We start from the raw sequence: 18,441 nt of genomic DNA, 5'->3' as shown, positions 1-18,441 counted from the left end.
CCGCCCCGGTGCGCACAGGTGGGCGCGAGCGCCGCCCCAGCGCGGCCTGCCGCGTCCCCTCGGGCCGCCCAGCCATGTCGCGGCCCAGCAGCGTCTCCCCGCGGCAGCCCGGCGCGGGGGGTGGTGGCTCCGCCACCCCCGCCGCGGCCGCCTCCGCCGCGGGCCGCGGCCGCGCCAGGGGGCTGAAGGATATCCGCATCGACGAGGAGGTGAAGATCGCGGTGAACATCGCCCTGGAGCGGTTCCGCTACGGCGAGCAGAAAGGTGCGCGGCGGCCGCGGCGGCCCGGCCGTTGGGGGGGGCAGGGCGGGCCGTTGGGGGGGGGCGCCGCCCCGCTCCGCGCCGCCCCGCAGGTGCGGCGGCCCCGCGCGCGCGGTACCTGCCTCCGGGTGCGGAGGGCGAGGGCCGGGGGGTGGAGATGACAGGCGTTTAAGCCCCGAATGGAAGCCTTTTTTCAGCTCCTTTTTGTCAGAATAACGCCGTGCCTGCATAGACCTTCCCGCTTTGCGGGTGTGAGGACATACCGCTGCCATTGCTTCTGCGGCTAACCGGAGAATTTTTGCACGTATGGGATTTGTCTCCCTTTTCAGGGAAATATAAGCATATTAGGTTTGGGGACTGAAAAGCTCATAACATCTAGGTGATGGTGTTAATATTACACACTGTGTTGTCATATTGTTCTTTTTATCACGTTTCTAGAAATGGAGTTTCCTTCTTCTTTGACTAGTACTGAAAGAGCTTTTATTCACCGTCTCAGTCAGTCTCTTGGTCTGATTTCTAAAAGTAAAGGGTAAGTTGGAATCTGATTTAGTTTAGAGTAAATGTATGAAATTTCATTACTAGCTGTAAATGTATGGAATTTCATTATTAGCTGTAAAATTACCTGTATTTCTCGTGTATCCTGCATTTTTACAAGGGATTTACTAGGGAGAAAAGGCTAAAAGGAAAGACAAAATAAGGCGCTTTCTAGCTTTGTTTTAGGTCTAGCTAAAGAAACTTGTGGCATGCTTAGTTTGGGATGGCTTGCCCTTTTACTCTCTTGGGGTTTTCATGTGTTCATTTAAGAAAAGGCTCCTCACCAAGTTCAGTTCTGCTTTAACTGCAGTACTGTATGCCCAAGGTTTTTACATAGCATCTGAGAACTTGACAGAGTAAAATGGCATGTAGAATAGCACCTCCAAAACAGTGCGTCTGTTGAGAAGTGCAGGCAAGAAGGGTTCATATGCAGATATTATGATGTTTCTTTCTCTTGTCCCACTCTGATTTGCTGAAGAGAAAATCCATGTTTATTTACCTGATGAGCTTAGATAAAAGCTGAGAATGCATTTCCCTTGGGAGGTAAGGTGGCAGAGCAACAAGAAAGGAAAAGTTAGAAAAAGACCCAGACAGCTGGAGTGCCATGTCAAACTCTCTTGTTTGTTTGTTTTCTGTGAACTGTTGTATAGCTGTAGCAGCATTTGCTGTTCTTCAATTTTGGTGAAATTTCATGATTCTTGCAGAGGTAGTGTAAAATACTAATTCTCTGATCGATAATTACCTGCCAACTTTCAGTGGGTAAGCACAATTCAGTAGGGTTCATGCTGGATGCATATCTTGGTTTCAGAAGAGCTTATTCAAGCACAGTGCTGTTCAAGTGAAGCTATGTTGCTTCTACGTTGGCTCCAATCTCAGGAGTGTTACAGCTGATTTCGCTGTGAATCCCTGAGCCAGTAAGTTTAGCTGAACTTTTGTATCATGTTTTGGGAACAAGGAGTGTTGGAAAGCCATGTCAGAAACACCCATGTGGTCAGCAGAAACATGCTTGGGTTGTGCAGTGCCTGTGCTGAACTGTAGCTGATAAAAACCTGTTTGAATCCTTATTGATTGTTTATGGAGTTACTTAAGTGTCTGTAAGCAGCTTCCTAGTAGATTCTGTGGTATGTTGTTTGCAGGTTTTTCCATTATCCAGAGTGTTCAGGGTGACAGGAATCTTGGAAAACAGTTGAACTAAAATTTAATCAACTCGGAAAAAGGGAATGTTCATCTAGGAAAATATAAAGTTTATCTTTTTGGGCTATAATAATACATTGCACGTGATTTAAAAAGGAAATTTGTTTCTGTTCTACTTGGATTTAGTCTCATCAAATTTCTTCAATAATTTTCTTGAAATAACATTTGAAATGCTCAGTCTTTAAAAGCTTGATCATGATTGATTTTCATCATTGTGTTTCTTGACAGAGTATAGTTTTAATGTTAACATTCATTACCATACCTGTACTTGTTGCATAGAGTGAATAAATAACAGGAACTCTTAGGAACTGTAGGACAGTATTTTGTGTCCGTAGTTTTTTCCTTTGAGTTGACCAAGCGTATATTAATTACTTATAGCTATGAAGAGTTTACAATAAGGTTTCTAGTATGTTTTTCTTTCAACATTGAGTTAGTGTACATATAGTTGTGTACAAGAAGCTGCTGAGATGCAAGCTACTGAAGGCTAGGAGCATACTCAGGGGAAGTATTGCTGTATGTTTCTTTTCTATTTGGATAACTTTTCCCTAGATGTGCTCTTTTGATCACTGTTTCAACTTCAGTATTTTTGTTATTCTGAAATTAAATCTTGTATTGGCAAGGAGCTGAGCACAAGCCAATAGTTTAGAAAGCAGCTGTGTGCACCACTTTACCGCCAGTGCATCTTTTAACCCCTGTCAGAGGCAGGGTATTTTGCTCTTGGTATGACCTTAGCTGTTATCCTAATAAGTCATGTTCGAAGTGTGTTGACAGGTTATTGTAGCCCAGGCACAAAACGGTTAGATTTCAGACATATTTACAACAGTTCTTTGCATTTCAATATCAGAGTTCAGTTTTAGAACAAATAAGCAATAACTGTTTGCACTGAAGTTTTATGATTAAATGTGTTGGCTCTAATTCTAAATTGTGAAACTTACTTTGCTAATGAACATCATAGGAATGTAGGTGCCTTTTGTTTGTTTTACTGGATTTGCTTAAGGCTTTAAATATTACTCAAATGCAGGTCATTTTTCTGTTACTTCTATTTGTTGATTTTTAACAACCTCTCTTAAATTTGTCTAGAAATCATTGTGTATAATACCTGTCACTATTGATTGATAAAGTGAGTGATGGAGCTATCTACTATCTTTTGGGAAACAAATGCAATGATAGTCCTTTAAAAGAAAGTATAACCAAACAATGTTACAACCAAACATGGAGGCCTAACTGTAAAGCTATACTGGATTTAGACATCAGAAGTCACCAGTGTTTGCGCTGCACTACTTCATGTTAATAGCGTGTGGTTTTGGTGGTAGATGTTTTAGTGCATTGTACTTAGAAGTTTCTAGATATGACTTTTTATTTGAAAATAATATTAAAGTAGTCAAGAAAGAGTTTTTGTCACATATCATTACATAGAGGTAAATAGGTTACTTATTTGTAACATACAGTTTCTTTTCCTCTCAGGAAGGGAGCAAATCGATATCTGACTGTAAGGAAGAAAGATGGATCAGAACTGGCACATGCAGTAATGTCTTGCTGTTTGACTCCCAATACGAAACATGCTGTGCGGAGCTTAATTCAGAGGTTTCCTGTCACAAATAAAGAACGGACAGAACTTCTACCAAAGACTGAGCGAGGAAATGCATTTGCTGTTGAAGCTGGTATGTTCAGTGTGTGTTCTGATATGAACTTGCAAATCAACACTGTTTAAAAAACAGAACAAAAAAACCCCAAACCACAAAACAAAAAACTTTTCTTTCTGTTTCTCCTCCCATCCCAAATGGAAAAGTGCCCCAAACCAAACAGTTAATTCTCTTGGCCTTTAATTTTTAGTTAAAGGTCTTGTAAACATGTTTTCCTGAGGAAGTATAATTTAAGTGATCATGTCACCCACATTCTGATGTCTCCTTTTCTGCCAAGTTGCTTCTGAATCTTTTGGCCAATTCCAACAAAATTTGGCTGGAAAAGTATATTTCTTCAAAGATATGAATTCCTACAARTTCTGAGGTGGAAGTGAAGAGAGAAGGGTTCTCAGGACTGCTGTGTGAGAACACCTTTATTAGGAAACCAGGCAGAGTTTGTGCTACTGCTCACAGTTATTCATGTTCTTGATAAAACAAAAAAATTATTTTTGTATTGTCGTCTTCTAACAATGGACTTGATTCTGAACTAAAAACTTACCTAGACTGCATCTCCAGAACATGAAAGAATTCACTGGAAGACATACTTTTGATATATCAGTGTTTTTTTGTTGTTGTTTTTTGTTTGTTTTTTAACACAGAATGATTTTAACAAGGCTATTGCTTTAACAGTTATGTGTGTAAGTGTTGCATTCTGTTCCTGTGCACAAAGCTAGGTGTAGTGCACAAAAATACTTCCATCAATATGCGTTGTTTCATTGGGTATTTCAGATTTTTGATGGTTCATGCTTTTAAGTGCTTCTTTTATTAATTTTCATTAGGTGATATTTTAATAGGTTAACAGATTGTTTAATAAACGGAGGGAAACAATAGTAAAAGTACTTAACAGCAGCTCCTTAGAAAGGGAAGGTGTAAACTAATAAAGAATGTAAAATTAATCTCTTTACYACTCCTGGATATTACTTCTATGGTTTTTGGTCCTTTTAATGTGTTAATCTGCATCATTCTTGGCAAGACAATGCTTCTTGTAATTTAATATATTAAGCTGTTAATCACATTACATAGACATAATTGAATTTACAGCAAGCTTTTCATTTTTCTAAAAAATAATTATTAAGCAATTTTAGGATAGTATTTACTAACACCGAATTTGAAGTAGTCTCTAGTTCTGAAGATTTACAGGTTCTTTGAATACTTATGTATTACTTTCTAATACATGATGGTGTACATTGTGGGTCTAGGGGTATTAGATTCTGCATAATTAATTTGTGTTATTTAAGATAAATCATTTGGACCAGAGCATCAGACTATATAAGATAGACTAAAAGGAGATAATGAAGATAAGAGAGAATGTGAAAGGAGGAGTATGAATTACAGTAAAGTTATTTTTTCTGAGGAGACATATTTGTCAGTTTGGAATAAATTAAAAATCGTTTATTTAACTATGGAGTGACTATTTCTATGCAAACTGTGTAAGTGTGAATGTGTAAAAGTGATATGAAGGCCAAGAAAATATGCCAGTCTGCTTTTCTCGGGTTTAGTTTCTAGCTCTCTTTTTGCTTTTGATGTGTAATAAATGTTTTTAGACTTCCTGAGCAATGTTTTGAGAATTTTTTTTTTCTCAAAATAGCTATAAAAGTAATAACTCCTTTGAAAAATATTCATTTTAAGCATAGTAACAGGATACCTTACTATGAATGTGTTCTTTAAATGTGTAATGGGTGTGTCACTCTGCAGGGATGCATATAAAGTCAGGAATGTTCATTTTTCTTTAGGATTATTCAGTAATATTTTAGTGACTTTTGTATCTGTTTGTTCACATGAATTGTTAACTTCTCTTCTCAGAAAACAGAGAAATGAGCAAGACTAGTGGACGGCTTAACAACGGTATCCCTCAGGTTCCAGTGAAAAGAGGGGAATCGGAGTTTGATTCCTTCAGGCAATCGTTACCAGTCTTTGAAAAACAGGAAGAAATTGTCAAAATAATTAAGGAAAATAAAGTTGTTTTGATTGTAGGAGAGACAGGATCAGGAAAAACTACTCAAGTATGTTATTTTAATGAAATAAAAAAAAATAACAGTATTTATACAAAACTAATCTAATTTCTGTAATAGAGGATTTTTTTATGCTAGTTTTCTAGCTTTTTTTTCTGTAGTAGAAAGTCTTGGTTTTTAATAAAACTCACTTTCTTGCTTTTGAATTACTAAGCCAGCAGATACTTATTAAAAGAGTAAATGGTTCTGCACAGTTTTCTGATAAGTTTTCCATTAAAATAACTTAAAGTATTTTAATTTAAGGAGTATTTAAGGAGTATTTAAGGAGTATAGCTATCGTTTTGTTTAGCTCTTTTCCTTCTGGTTTTCTTCTCAATGTATTTTTTTAAAGATTTCTCTGAAAGGGGAGGGAAAAGTTTCAACTTCTGTTTGTGAGGGAGCTTAAACTTGACATTAGAAATGTATTTTTGCTGTCTTTCTGCCCCTTCAAGTGTTTGACACAGTAATCCTATTGTGAATTCTTTTGCAACCTGTGTAATATTGAGATGCAATTAAACTTCTTCATGATGGTAGAAAGCTATAACTTTATCACACTAAAAAATAAATTCAAACACTTTTTTTATAGATTCCTCAGTTTCTTCTTGATGACTGTTACAAAAATGGAATTCCCTGTCGCATATTTTGCACTCAGCCAAGACGCTTGGCAGCTATTGCTGTGGCTGAAAGAGTGGCAGCAGAAAGAAGAGAAAAGATTGGCCAGACGATTGGTTATCAGATCCGATTAGAAAGCAGGTAGTAACAGTATTTCTTAAAGTTAACTGATCTTGTGTAGATATCTTCCATCTTGTGTGCATTTTAAAGTGCAGTATATTGGGGATATAGCCTAGTAAAGACTCAAAGGAGTAAAGAGTTCATCCTTTGTAAAGTATAGTATATGTTATTTCAGGTAATGAAATATTTAAGGGTGAAAAACAGTTTTACTATTGTAGACTTGCAGTTCCATGTAGTAGGTTGTCTTACATAAGTGAATTGCAGGAGCATTCACTCAATTTGCTTTGGCAGGGGTGGAAAGGGGTATTCTTGTACTACTTGCAGATCAAGCCTACTTTTTCCTCTTTTTTTGTTATTTCTCCCTCCTCCCCCTTTTTTTTTCCTTTTAAAATGCATAGGTTCTAATTTTACAACTTTTGGAGATAGGTAGGAGGACCAGGATGCTCTAACAAAAGCTATATAGTGAGAGTTAATAGGAGATCTAACAGGAAAAAAACAAAACTCTGAAAGTGAATGATGAAGTTGAGCATAACCTACCTATCTAGTTTGGTTTAGGTTTGGTTTATTTTTCACCTTTATCTTTGATTTTTAAAGCATGAAGTGATATAAAAAGAGATTTCTAGGTCATTTTAGGAATATTTTCCTAAAGCAAATGGGAGTGGATGAAAGTCTGAAACTGAGTGGAATTTCTAGATTCATTGAGCTGTGTAGTTGGTGGGGTTTCCAGCGATTGGCAGCAGTGTGGAGATGAGTGAGAAGATAACAAAGGGTATGGCTGGTTATGTTGCTTGTGTGAATGAAGATAATAGGTAGCTAAAGAAAACAAACACAATGCAACAATAAAGCCAAGTTATGGAAGAATCTGAATATGCATACAAAAGCTCACAAGCCTATGAAGGGATTTAAAGAGGTACTAAAGATGAATTGCAAATGAGGTGGATGATTAATGTGTGGAAGTATTATGATAGCTGAAGAAAAACCCAGTAAAAGTCAGATCAAAGTGGATGAGCTACTARAAGCAGTGTGGAAAATATTACTTAAGAGGAATTAATAGGATTCTTGATAGTATTTGGAAGAGTAAATGGGAGAGATGGAAATAGCTTTTACAGATATTGAAATTCTTGAAGAAAAAAATGATGTATCAACTGATTTTTATGTCATCCAGTCAATTATAGGCAAATGCAAATATTGCAGTCGAAATATATGTTGAAGAATAGGAGCCTGCTTTTGCAAAGCAGTCCACACTGATTTTTCCAGTAAATTAAACAACACAGGCTCTCCAGACTTTCTTTTTTGTTTATTTATTTCAATTTGAATATGACTTTGTCAATGAATTCATTATCTTAAGTTTTGGAGCATAAGCCCTAAGATTCTTTAGGAACTTTCTGGGAATAGGCATTTTTTAAAAACACATAGTGAGCCTGAATTTTTTGGTAAAAGAACTATAATCTAATCCCCCTTCTGGTGAGCAGCTATTCAGTCCTTTAATTTTTAATAAATAGAGCAAAGATAACATTACACAGTTAAATGGTGCAAGAAACTGAAATATCTTTATGAACTGTTTAATAGGGTCTCTCCGAAGACATTGTTAACATTTTGCACTAACGGCGTACTACTTCGCACACTAATGGCAGGAGACAGCACTCTATCAACAGTGACACATGTTATTGTGGTAAGGATCTTATATTTCATGTGAGGGGGAGCAGGTCCATACTGATAATTGTAAGAGGAGATTCTAGGGGGTCTTATTAATTTGCAGAGCGTTTAAGATGTTCTTGTTTGGGCTGAAACTGAATTCAAGTGGTGCTTTTTTGTCCTTACCTGGTGTCTCTTATAGCATGTACACTTCTTTTTTTTGGTAAAATAATAATTTTATTGATTTCCCTTAGGTTCATGCTGATAATTGATTTTGGGTGTCATGGTGCAGTTGGGGAGAATAGAACCCTAAATTGTTTGTAACATCCTCTGTCAGCAAGCAGAAGTGTGTTAGGGAGGATCTTGTAGATACGATTCAAAGTGAATGTGTCAGAATTTCTTGTATCTTGTACTTATTTTTGAAGTCCAGGTTTGCACAAATGTCTTCAAGATAATGAGCGGTCTGATTTTCAGAAAATTACTTAAGTGTGTTGGTTTACAATTGTGTGAATACTCCCACTGTGGAGTCTGAGAAGTCAGTGGAACCAGAGTATTTATCACCTTGCCAAATTAAGATCTCCACTGCTGAAGACAGCATAATTTTAGTCGCTTAAGTACCAAAATGAAACAGGCAAGGATGCATGAAACATTCTCATACTTTCAGTCTAAAAATCTTGTATTTGGGTCTCTACTCTAAGTTCATAATGTAAAATGAAATAGAAGAATGCAGCAACAAAGATGATCACATCAATTAAGGCATATGATTGAGAGCTAAGCTTGTACATGACCTAATGGATCTAAGCAATCTGACTTTTTTTCTAATTGTGGGATAGCTTGTGTGAAGTGAGAGTTTATTAAAGTAAGTTTCATAGGATTGCAGTTTGTGTCAGTGTCTTGGAGATGAGATGCATTCAAATGTAAGTATTAGAAAAATTCCAGAAGCTCACTTCAGCCTCTGAAATCAAGCTATATGTGGCTTGTGCATTAACAGCACAGTCTGCTCTGATATCTTTATGATACTTTTTGAAACAGTTTGACTTCTGGGTATTTAAAAAAAAAAATCCTTATTTAAAGTCAGTGATATCTACTACTTAATATATCTGTAATGTACCAACAAAATACTTATTTTAGTAAAATAGGTTGTAATCCTGGATCTGTGATGCTTCTGTCTCTCTCTCTCTGTCTTTTTTTTTTTTTTTTTTTTAACAGGATGAAGTACATGAGAGGGATAGATTCAGTGATTTCTTGTTAATAAAACTGAGAGATGTGTTGCAGAAACAGACTGGTTTAAAACTAATTCTTTCTAGTGCTGCTCTAGATGCAAATCTCTTTATTAGGTATTTTGGAAGTTGTCCAATAATACACAGTAAGTATGTATGTCAGCTCTTAAGTCTGACTATACCTGCCTAGGATTTATAAATCTTACTAAACCATAGCAAATCATTCTGAGTAAGGGAACATGGTAAATACATTGAATGAAGTTAATCAGAGTTAGAACAATGTTGCTCTTTGAAATACTTGCAAATAGTTTAAAAAACAAACAAAAAAACCCAGAGTGAAGTGTTTTTGTCACAGGAGGTACTGTAAATGTGGGGATCCCCAATCCTCCCCCCATGTGGGTGTTCAGATCAAGGAGCAGGAAAAAGTTCTGGAGGCCCTGATCTCCGGTGTGTTACAGATCCTAGGATCTACAAGAGTCTGATTGTCATTAATTCATTCCAGTAGATTCTAGTTCCCACTTTACAGCTTCCTAAATTACCTGAACCAAAGCTGGTCCTTCTGGGGCTGTCTGAAGGAGAGAAAGGTCCTGGGTGATTTCAACTGGGCTATGGCAGAAGTCTACTAAGGGAGCAGAAATTAAAATCTGGAGATTAAATTTTCCTGTGCAGAAGAATCTTTAATGTCCATAAAGGTGGTCTAGAAACAAGCAATATTGAAAAAGAAATCAGGGTAGATTGTTAGGAGATGCAGACCACTTGGAATGTCTCCTTTGTTAGGAAGTATTCAGTAAAGCAAGCATCTCCTCGTACACTTCTCTTGAAAGTATTTTAATATAAAAGCCTCAGCTTTTTTGTGGCATCTTGCACAAAAGCTGTATTACTGTTATATCTGTAGCCTAAGTGTCAGTTGTACAGTGGTACCTGACAGTGAATTCTTTTCTTTAACCTTAAACAAAAATGGCTATTTTAAATAAAATAGCAATGAATAACTGTCAATCATGTGCATCTCTTCCCATAGTACTTCAGTAGAGGTTAGTGAAAGTCAGTGTACCCACCTGGTGTTTGCCTTTTTAAATGTTAATTTGCTTTGCAGTCCAGTAATGTTAAGAAGAGAAATGCCTGCTAAAGATACTCTTACAAGATTTTTCAAGGAAAGTAATAGTTATTCCTTAAACTAGATTGTTTTAACTTTTAATTGATTTCTCGTGTCTACAAAATTGCGGGTTTTTTTTAAATTAAGATTATCAATGGACCTAGGGAATATCTAATGTAGTATGAATCATTTATATTTTCAGTACAAGGAAGACCTTTTGAAGTTAAAGAGATGTTTCTGGAGGACATTTTACGAAGCACTGGATATACAAATAAAGAGATGGTAAAGTACAAAAAGGAGAAACAGCGAGGTTGGTATACTTTTTGGAGGGGAGTGGAGGCGTGTAGGGAATGAGGCTCATTGATTCATTGAACAATTAAATATAGTGATTCTGTATGTAAAATTCCAAAGACAAGATACTATCTGAGACGAGATTAGATGAAAGCAAGTATCTTTAAGCTCTTGATGTTTACCTTATTGAAGTAGATTAGGTAAAAATGAAATATTTTCACTTTCTTTTGATAGCTGCACATTTTTTGTCTCCTTTTGATAAATATTGTTTTATTTTTCCTAATTATTATGGAACAGAATGAAATATAATTTTGTGTTTTGTCCACATGAAAGATGTAGAAACAGAAACTATTATATGATGGCTTTTGGGTGCAATTTAAACTGCAGCTGTTATAGAGGCAGGATTTTTTTTTTTTAACATATTACACAGAAGTGGTTCCTAGTGGTAACATTTTTTCACTGTGTTTCTCAGACATGAATGTGTTTAGTAGAAACATTAATCTACTTAAACTTAGTACAGTTGTCTTTAGGTTGATTAAGTAGATATATTATTTGAAAAAAAGAATTCCTAATTTACAACATAAGAAGCATACTTCTTAAATTAAGAGCTATTGCAAAATGATCCCAGTGTATATAACATACAGTCCTAACTGTATGGTTATCATGCTGCTCAGCTTTGATTATTGTGGATGGAAAAGTTCAGCTAAAGCACTGCTATGTCTTGTACTCTTTCATCTGCTTGTACACAAAAAACAGTTGTTACATGCAGGAGCTATTTCATTCCTTTTGTTTTCACCTCTGGAAAAAGATCTGGACTCAGAATTTTGCAGAAACTATTTACTTAGGAAACTTTTAAATGTACTGAGTTGGAATACTGGAGGCGGAGGAGGTTTTAATGCCAAAATGGTATTTTTACCTTGCTCTTAAAGCAGAGGTTTGCAGTGGTGGAGTTTGGGAGCCCTTAATCACTGAAACTTTATATTAGACTGGTACCAGTGTTCTAGATTAAATAAAAGATTTAATAGGTAAAACCTTTTGGCTTRGTCTAACTACTTTTTGTAACAGAAAGCAACAGATGACTAAAATCACTTTAAAACTTTTTTTGGAAATATGCATTCTAGAAGAAAAGCAGCAAAACACTCTTACTGAGTGGTATTCTGCTCAAGAAAATAATAGCAAACCAGAATCTCAGAGGCAAAGACCTGTGCCAAGTGTGGCTGAAGAGTATGATCTATTAGATGATGGTGGTGACACAGTATTCAATCAACTGGTAAGCATTTCCTTTTGTTGGAAAGATTTAGATTTACGTTATATTAGTAGACATTAAAAACTAGTTTATAGAGACATTACTCCTGCTGAGTTTCTAGGAGGGTATTAACATGTTTTAAAATATTAGTTTCTTTTTTTTTGTTAGTTTAACTGTTCCAGGATATAGCTAAGGTATGGTTTATTAGATGGTGATGTCAGTTGTACAAAGCAGTTGGTTGATTTAAACAACAGTTATTGTTTTAGGTACCTGCATATGATGAGAAAAGGGACAAAAGAACTTAGAGAGATTCGTTTTTCAATGCTGTTTTTTCTCTTTAGACTGAAAAAGATGTAAATTGCCTTGAACCGTGGCTAGTAAAAGAAATGGATTCTTGTCTTTCTGACATCTGGTTGCATAAAGATGTTGATGCCTTTGCTCAGGTGTTTCATCTCATTTTAACTGAAAATGTCAGTGGTATGTTTTCCTCTTTTTTTTTTTTTTTTAATTCTATAAAGGAAAAAAAACTAGTCAAAGAAGCCCCAGAAATTCAAGTCATTATCTCCAGTTTCAAATTTTTTGTTACTTCTTATTTCTAATGCTAATGGGAAAAACTGAATAGGATGATTTGGATTAGTGAATTGTGTAGTTACTCATTACTGGACTTGTTCTGAAGTATTGGCAGATGTGTTATAGTATGTTTCTAAAATAGTGTTAAATCTTATAAACTGACTGTGGGATGGCGTAAGGAAATAAATTCTGTTTGGGCTGGCTTTTGTAAGTCATATTTGTATTACATTTAGATGAAATGATAACATTTGCATTGTGTTTTGCTTTTTTCTTTGTACTTATCAGTTGATTATAGGCACAGTGAAACCAGTGCGACCGCACTAATGATTGCTTCAGGGAGAGGCTTTTTGAGTCAAGTAGAGCAACTGATCAGTATGGGAGCAAATATCCACTGCAAATCATCCAATGGCTGGTAAAAAAAATAAATAAAATAAGTAAATAAATAAAACCAAACAACTAAACTAAAAATATTTTTTTTTCATATAAAATGAAAGATTTCTATTACACTTTCTGAATGAATTAATTTACCAATTTATCAGAGTACTGTAAGCAGTAATACATTTTGACAGGCTAAACAGTTTCTAACTTTTGTTTCATCATTCTTTTCTGTAATCTTAATTAAATTCTTAGTTGAACAGTCTTGAATATACAGATATACACTTCTGTTTTCAATGAATCCGATTTAACACACTGGGAAAGAAATGGAAATCTTTCTGCGTTCACTGAATTAGAACCAAATTGCTTGGCCACTTGTAGTATAAGAAAGTAACCTCTACAGAACTGARAAAATAATATACTACAATTGCAAGGACCTTTGCAGTAGTATAGCTATAAATATGTTCTGTCGTGTAAAAATATCTGTGTATCAGATTTTTCTGACCATTAATTATTTCTTTAGAAAGATAAATGTGGAATTACTGTAAATTATTGTAATATGGAAAGATAAGAATTAGGATTCCAGGAGTGTGATATTTGGTAATACTATTTAAAAAAACTTGGAAAGGAATACAAGTAGAGAGGGGAAGAGAATGATCTGCCTTTTGAAGGGGTAATGTCCATAAGGCATCAAACAAACCGAAACACATGTTACTGTAGAAAACATCTGGGGTGTGACTTTTCAGGATGACTTCTGGGTGCTAGTGAAAGGGTGCTGCAAAAGGCACGGCTTACTTTTGCTCATTGGTGTGTGGTTTTTCAAAGGAATTGGCAAATTCCTTCTCCCCCCGCCCTTTCCCCCTGCAGGGGGCGTGGGGGGAGAAGGGGGAGAAATGCATGCAGGTATTTCTGCATAGAATGGGTATTCTTACTTGGTAGAGAATTGTAGCTGCCTAAAAATCATGTAGCTATTTATTACACTCATTTATGCATGTGCAAGCGGGATGTTTCAGGTCCAGCAGTAACTGTACTGATTAAACCATAATGCAGAAATTGATAAGAAAAAGTGCACTCTGTCAGTTTTCTACTGACAGAACGTATTCATATGCATCTTTTGAAGAGAGAAATAATAAAGATCACTGTGTAACTCTTTCAGGATGGCTTTGGATTGGGCTAAGCACTTTGGACAGACAGAGGTTATTGACCTTTTGGAATCCTACAGGTAAGCTGTAATTACTCTGCGGGAATAACATGGAGAATGTCAGTTTGTGTTTTGCCTTCTTTTAATCAGAACAGTTTGTAGTTTTGTGGGTTCTGAAATCTGATCTAAATAGCTAGATTTATTTGGGCATAGGAACATTTTGAAAATATACTATTATTACTCAACAGTATGTTTTATATTCAGTATCGTAGTGATTATGATGGCATAGGTCCTAGGATATATATAGTTCTAATGGTTAGGACCTCTTTTATGTCATTTACRTTGATCTTCTTCCCTGACAGGAATATCCACATCTAGACAAGATGTGGTTATATTAACTTAGCCTATCTGTATGGTGATGATAGCTGTTCTATAGTTAAAGTGCTACCATGTTCCCAAATTAAGGCTCTGTAATTAAAATGGAGCAAATCTGTCTTCTGTAGTGGGGTGGGTTTTTTAGGTGTGTGTATTGTCAATACATGATGTATCTATACTGAAAGAAACATTACAGATAAGCGATACATCCATTAAAACATTCAAGAATTGTTTTTTGATTAACTTACAGGTAATAGTTACAGCTCTGTAGAACCCTATTTTGTTATACTTTCTCTTAGTGTAGTTTCTGTCAGTATAGTACCTGCTTATACTTCCATGGCAGGAAAGTAGTTAGAAAATACATGTTTCTTTTTAGGATTTTCCCTTTTAAGCAATAAAACAAATGGCATTTATATTTTCAGTTCTTTCGGGGTTGCTTACTGTTGTGTGTTAATGAAGGATAAGATGATTAAAGTTAATGCTAAACATTCAAGTTGCATGCTTTGCTGGGTTAGCACTTAAGTCACTGAGCAGTAATAGTATTGTGGAGATGCTGTGCTACTACGTTTTAAATATTTATTAAAATTGGGTATAGTAGTCATGTTAGTCTTGATCTAAATTTGGCCTGTGTATTTACATATTTTAGTGCTTCACTGGAATTTGGAAATCTGGATGAAAGTTCCTTGGTCCAAACAAGTGGCAGTGACCTTAGTGCAGAGGACAGAGAATTGTTGAAAGCTTATCATCACAGTTTTGATGATGAAAAAGTGGATCTGGATCTGATTATGCACTTACTTTACAACATCTGTCATAGTTGTGATGCTGGTAAGTATATATACACACTTCTAATAAATTGCTGTAGATTCAGCTTTTTCTGATAAATTGTGCTTTCTGTTCAGTAATACCAAAATGGTAAAACCTTTTGGGTGCTGATATACATGGTTCTTAAGTATATTTTTGTGTGCTTGAAGTGAGTTTGTTATTTAACTCTGTATACAAATTTTTTTTTCCCCCCCCTTAGGAGCGATTTTAATATTTCTTCCAGGATATGATGAGATTGTTAGCCTGCGAGACCGTATTCTTTTTGATGACAAAAGATTTGCTGATAATGTTAACAGGTAAAAACTCTAGTTTATATTGTTGACTTGAGTTTTTATTGTTTTTTGTGAAGATGATTAAAAAGTGCTTTCTGTCTTGCATTAGATACCAAGTTTTCATGCTTCATTCAAATATGCAGACTTCAGATCAGAAGAAGGTGCTTAAAAGTCCACCTTCCGGCATTCGCAAAATAGCAAGTATCATATGACTTTTTCCAATATTATATTGATTTATACAGTCTTTTGCCTCTACAGTTACTACAATTTTTTTTTAATTACAGATTCTTTCTACTAATATTGCAGAAACCAGCATCACAGTCAATGATGTTGTATTTGTTATTGATTCAGGGAAGATGAAAGAGGTATGGTTGGCTTAAACTTCCTTTTGATTAATATTATTTTAAAATACTAATATGAAAACATAAACTTTGAAGGGTTTTTTTTATTAGTAGGCTTAGTGCTAGTACATGTTGGAAATACATATCAAGAACAAAACTTCATGAGCAGTTTTGACATCCGTTTGTTTTATGACAAATACTGTAAACAGCCAGCTCTTAAAACCCTGGAAAAGCTGCTGCAGGCTGATTTTTTTTTTTAAATGCAATCTTCTGTTCGATTTCAAGAAATGTTCATCTGTTTAGACCTCCCATCTTTCTAAGTCAGAGAAAGCTGGGAGTTCTCTCTGTCCTGTTACTGTATCCAGACCAGGTCTAATCCATAGCTAAGCTTTTAAGCTTGTTTTTTGACAACAATATTGAATGGCACTTTCCTAATTATTTGTACAGGAAACATGAGATAACATACAGTAATGAGACATTTTTAAGACCTAGGGTATGACTTAGAAAATCAAACTGAATTTCAGAGGACGTATGGTCATCAAATTTTTCAAGTTCTCATAGTAATACAATTGTGTTTTGTATTTTTGCACCAAATTTAGGAAAACTGGGAAATAATTTCCAAGTGTGGCAAAGAAGAAAACATTATTGCATATAATAACATATTTTTGCTTGGTTTGCGATATTGTGCAAAACACAATCCATGTTACAAATTACTTAGTGACTGGAAAACTTCTGATTTAGAAAACTGTATAGTACAAACATATTGCAAAGAAGAGAGCACAAATTCACTTGAAACTGAACTGCTTTAAAACATACCCTTGTGTCAGAAGCTGCTGCTGCTATTTTTATTTTTAGAGAACTTGTTTTGATGAGCTAAGTCATTAGTATCTCTTATTTCATATACCTTATTAAATCTTATTTTTTTGTTCTTTACTTTTCTGTTATAGAAGTCTTTTGATGCATTGAATTGTGTTACTATGTTAAAAATGGTGTGGATTTCAAAAGCCAGTGCTATCCAGAGAAAAGGCAGGTAATAAATGGTTCATACTGAATTTTATTTTGCAAACCTCTAGCATCTTGCAAGCTTAAAATAAAGTCCACAAAGTAAGAGCAGCCACACTGGATCACATCACTAATCTATTTCCTGTCTATCAGTTTCCTGTCTGGCAATGGCCAATACTGATTCTTTGTGGGAGAATGAGAGGATAGGGTCAGCATGTACTTTGTCAGAATTTCCCAAGTCCTAGAAAACTGTGATTCAAGGATTTTCCAAACCTTGTTTTATGTACAAATGTCTTTTTCCCCCCATTTGGATCTGTTTTCTTGAAATTTTTTTTAAATGAATATATTCACTTTCCTCTTCCTCATGTGTAGCACCTGCAATATCCGATTAGATGGTGTTACACAACTTATCTGTCTGTTTACTCACTGTTATTGTGAATATAGTAYTGCTTGATTTGATTTACAATATTACTAGTTTGCTGCTTTTAAGTCTTTGTGACTTTATTTCTCTGAATATTTAAAGAGAGAGATATAAAATTTGGCTTACAGTCAAAACTACTCTGCAGTCAGAACTCTGGACTGGATTTATCATCTTGAGAAAGAGACATCAAACAGTTAACAGTTAATATCCTCCCTAAAAGTAACATACATTACCATACAGTAATGAAAAAAGTCAGAATTTAAAATATTTCATAATTGATGTGGTTTACTCATTTCCCAATATTTTGCTTGCATTAGTAATAGAAGGCAGCAAAAAGATTATGAAGCCAAAATAGAAGATAATTTTGTGCTTTACAGCCTTTTGCTAGTTTTTTGATGCCTCTTCATCCCCATATTAGAAGAAATATTGAACAGTCATTCCTTATTCACGCTTCTGATCTTATAGGCCTTTATCATATTCTTAACAACCCTGGGTGAGGGCTAAGAGGATATGTAGTGACGAGTACCCATGTTTGCTGATATAATATCAGTACTAACCTGCAGGAATTTGGGTGTGCATGTGAGCATTTGCTGTCTCTGTCCCTTCCCTTTTTAAGTTGTCTGCCTTTTACTCCTGGAATAACTTCATTCTGTTTCAAATTCTGTTCCAGATTCAGAAGAAATGAAGTTTATTACTTATATTCCTTACAGGAAAGGACAGTGAGATTTGGATTGATCTTATGTTAGCAAAACCCCCACACCTGTTTAAATAAGACTTCTTTTTGTTTCTCCAAATCTTCTGGTGTTTGGGTAGAGTTATAATAACAAACTTCCATATTATCAAAAACAATCCATTTACTGGAAAAATCTCACTTCATGTGTGGGGCTTTTGCTTAATGACAAAATTATCTTTGTGTTAGACCTGCTGCTATGTTCCAGTATGTTTTTTTTTTTTTTTTAACCTAAAATAAAACCAAAAAAACCTCACAACTTATTTGTAGTTATCAACAATGTTTAATATTTTATTTTCAAGGGCTGGTCGCTGTTGGCCTGGAGTCTGTTTCCGTCTCTTCAGCAAGATCCGGTTTCAGAATATGTTGGAATTTCAGACTCCAGAACTTCTGAGAATGCCACTTCAGGTACACATTTGGTTATAAACCATACCTTTTTTATGTGGTGTCACTACACCATATTATTAACTACAAAATACTGATTTTTGCACAATGTTAACAAATTCTTTGTTT

General features: G+C 35.4%; 1 protein-coding gene across 5 annotated transcripts in view; it reads left to right on the top strand.

The window, feature by feature from the left end:
• The first annotated feature begins 74 nt into the window (after positions 1 to 74).
• The window catches only part of YTHDC2 (YTH domain containing 2), a 34,285-nt gene continuing 15,918 nt past the window's right edge, over positions 75 to 18,441 (top strand). For 2 of the 5 annotated variants that reach the window (XM_026059879.1, XM_026059878.1), the window contains exons 1-18: positions 182 to 264; positions 700 to 790; positions 3,454 to 3,650; positions 5,475 to 5,674; positions 6,249 to 6,415; positions 7,964 to 8,066; positions 9,239 to 9,395; positions 10,545 to 10,652; positions 11,755 to 11,903; positions 12,221 to 12,356; positions 12,735 to 12,861; positions 13,981 to 14,046; positions 14,987 to 15,165; positions 15,362 to 15,458; positions 15,544 to 15,631; positions 15,719 to 15,799; positions 16,723 to 16,805; positions 18,231 to 18,336. In XM_026059879.1, coding sequence (XP_025915664.1) covers positions 702 to 790; positions 3,454 to 3,650; positions 5,475 to 5,674; positions 6,249 to 6,415; positions 7,964 to 8,066; positions 9,239 to 9,395; positions 10,545 to 10,652; positions 11,755 to 11,903; positions 12,221 to 12,356; positions 12,735 to 12,861; positions 13,981 to 14,046; positions 14,987 to 15,165; positions 15,362 to 15,458; positions 15,544 to 15,631; positions 15,719 to 15,799; positions 16,723 to 16,805; positions 18,231 to 18,336 — 2,133 coding nt within the window. In that variant the 5' untranslated portion in view covers positions 182 to 264; positions 700 to 701. Of the gene's footprint in view, positions 265 to 699; positions 791 to 3,453; positions 3,651 to 5,474; positions 5,675 to 6,248; positions 6,416 to 7,963; positions 8,067 to 9,238; positions 9,396 to 10,544; positions 10,653 to 11,754; positions 11,904 to 12,220; positions 12,357 to 12,734; positions 12,862 to 13,980; positions 14,047 to 14,986; positions 15,166 to 15,361; positions 15,459 to 15,543; positions 15,632 to 15,718; positions 15,800 to 16,722; positions 16,806 to 18,230; positions 18,337 to 18,441 lie in introns of those variants that run through there. The other 3 variants (XM_026059876.1, XM_026059877.1, XM_026059880.1) reach the window with 3 other exon arrangements.

This window comes from Apteryx rowi, unplaced genomic scaffold (genome assembly GCF_003343035.1).
Source record: "Apteryx rowi isolate R43461 unplaced genomic scaffold, aptRow1 scaffold_161, whole genome shotgun sequence".
NCBI lineage: Eukaryota > Metazoa > Chordata > Aves > Apterygiformes > Apterygidae > Apteryx > Apteryx rowi.
The sequence above is the reverse complement of the archived record's forward strand: the minus strand, read 5'-3'. Positions and strand labels throughout refer to the sequence as shown.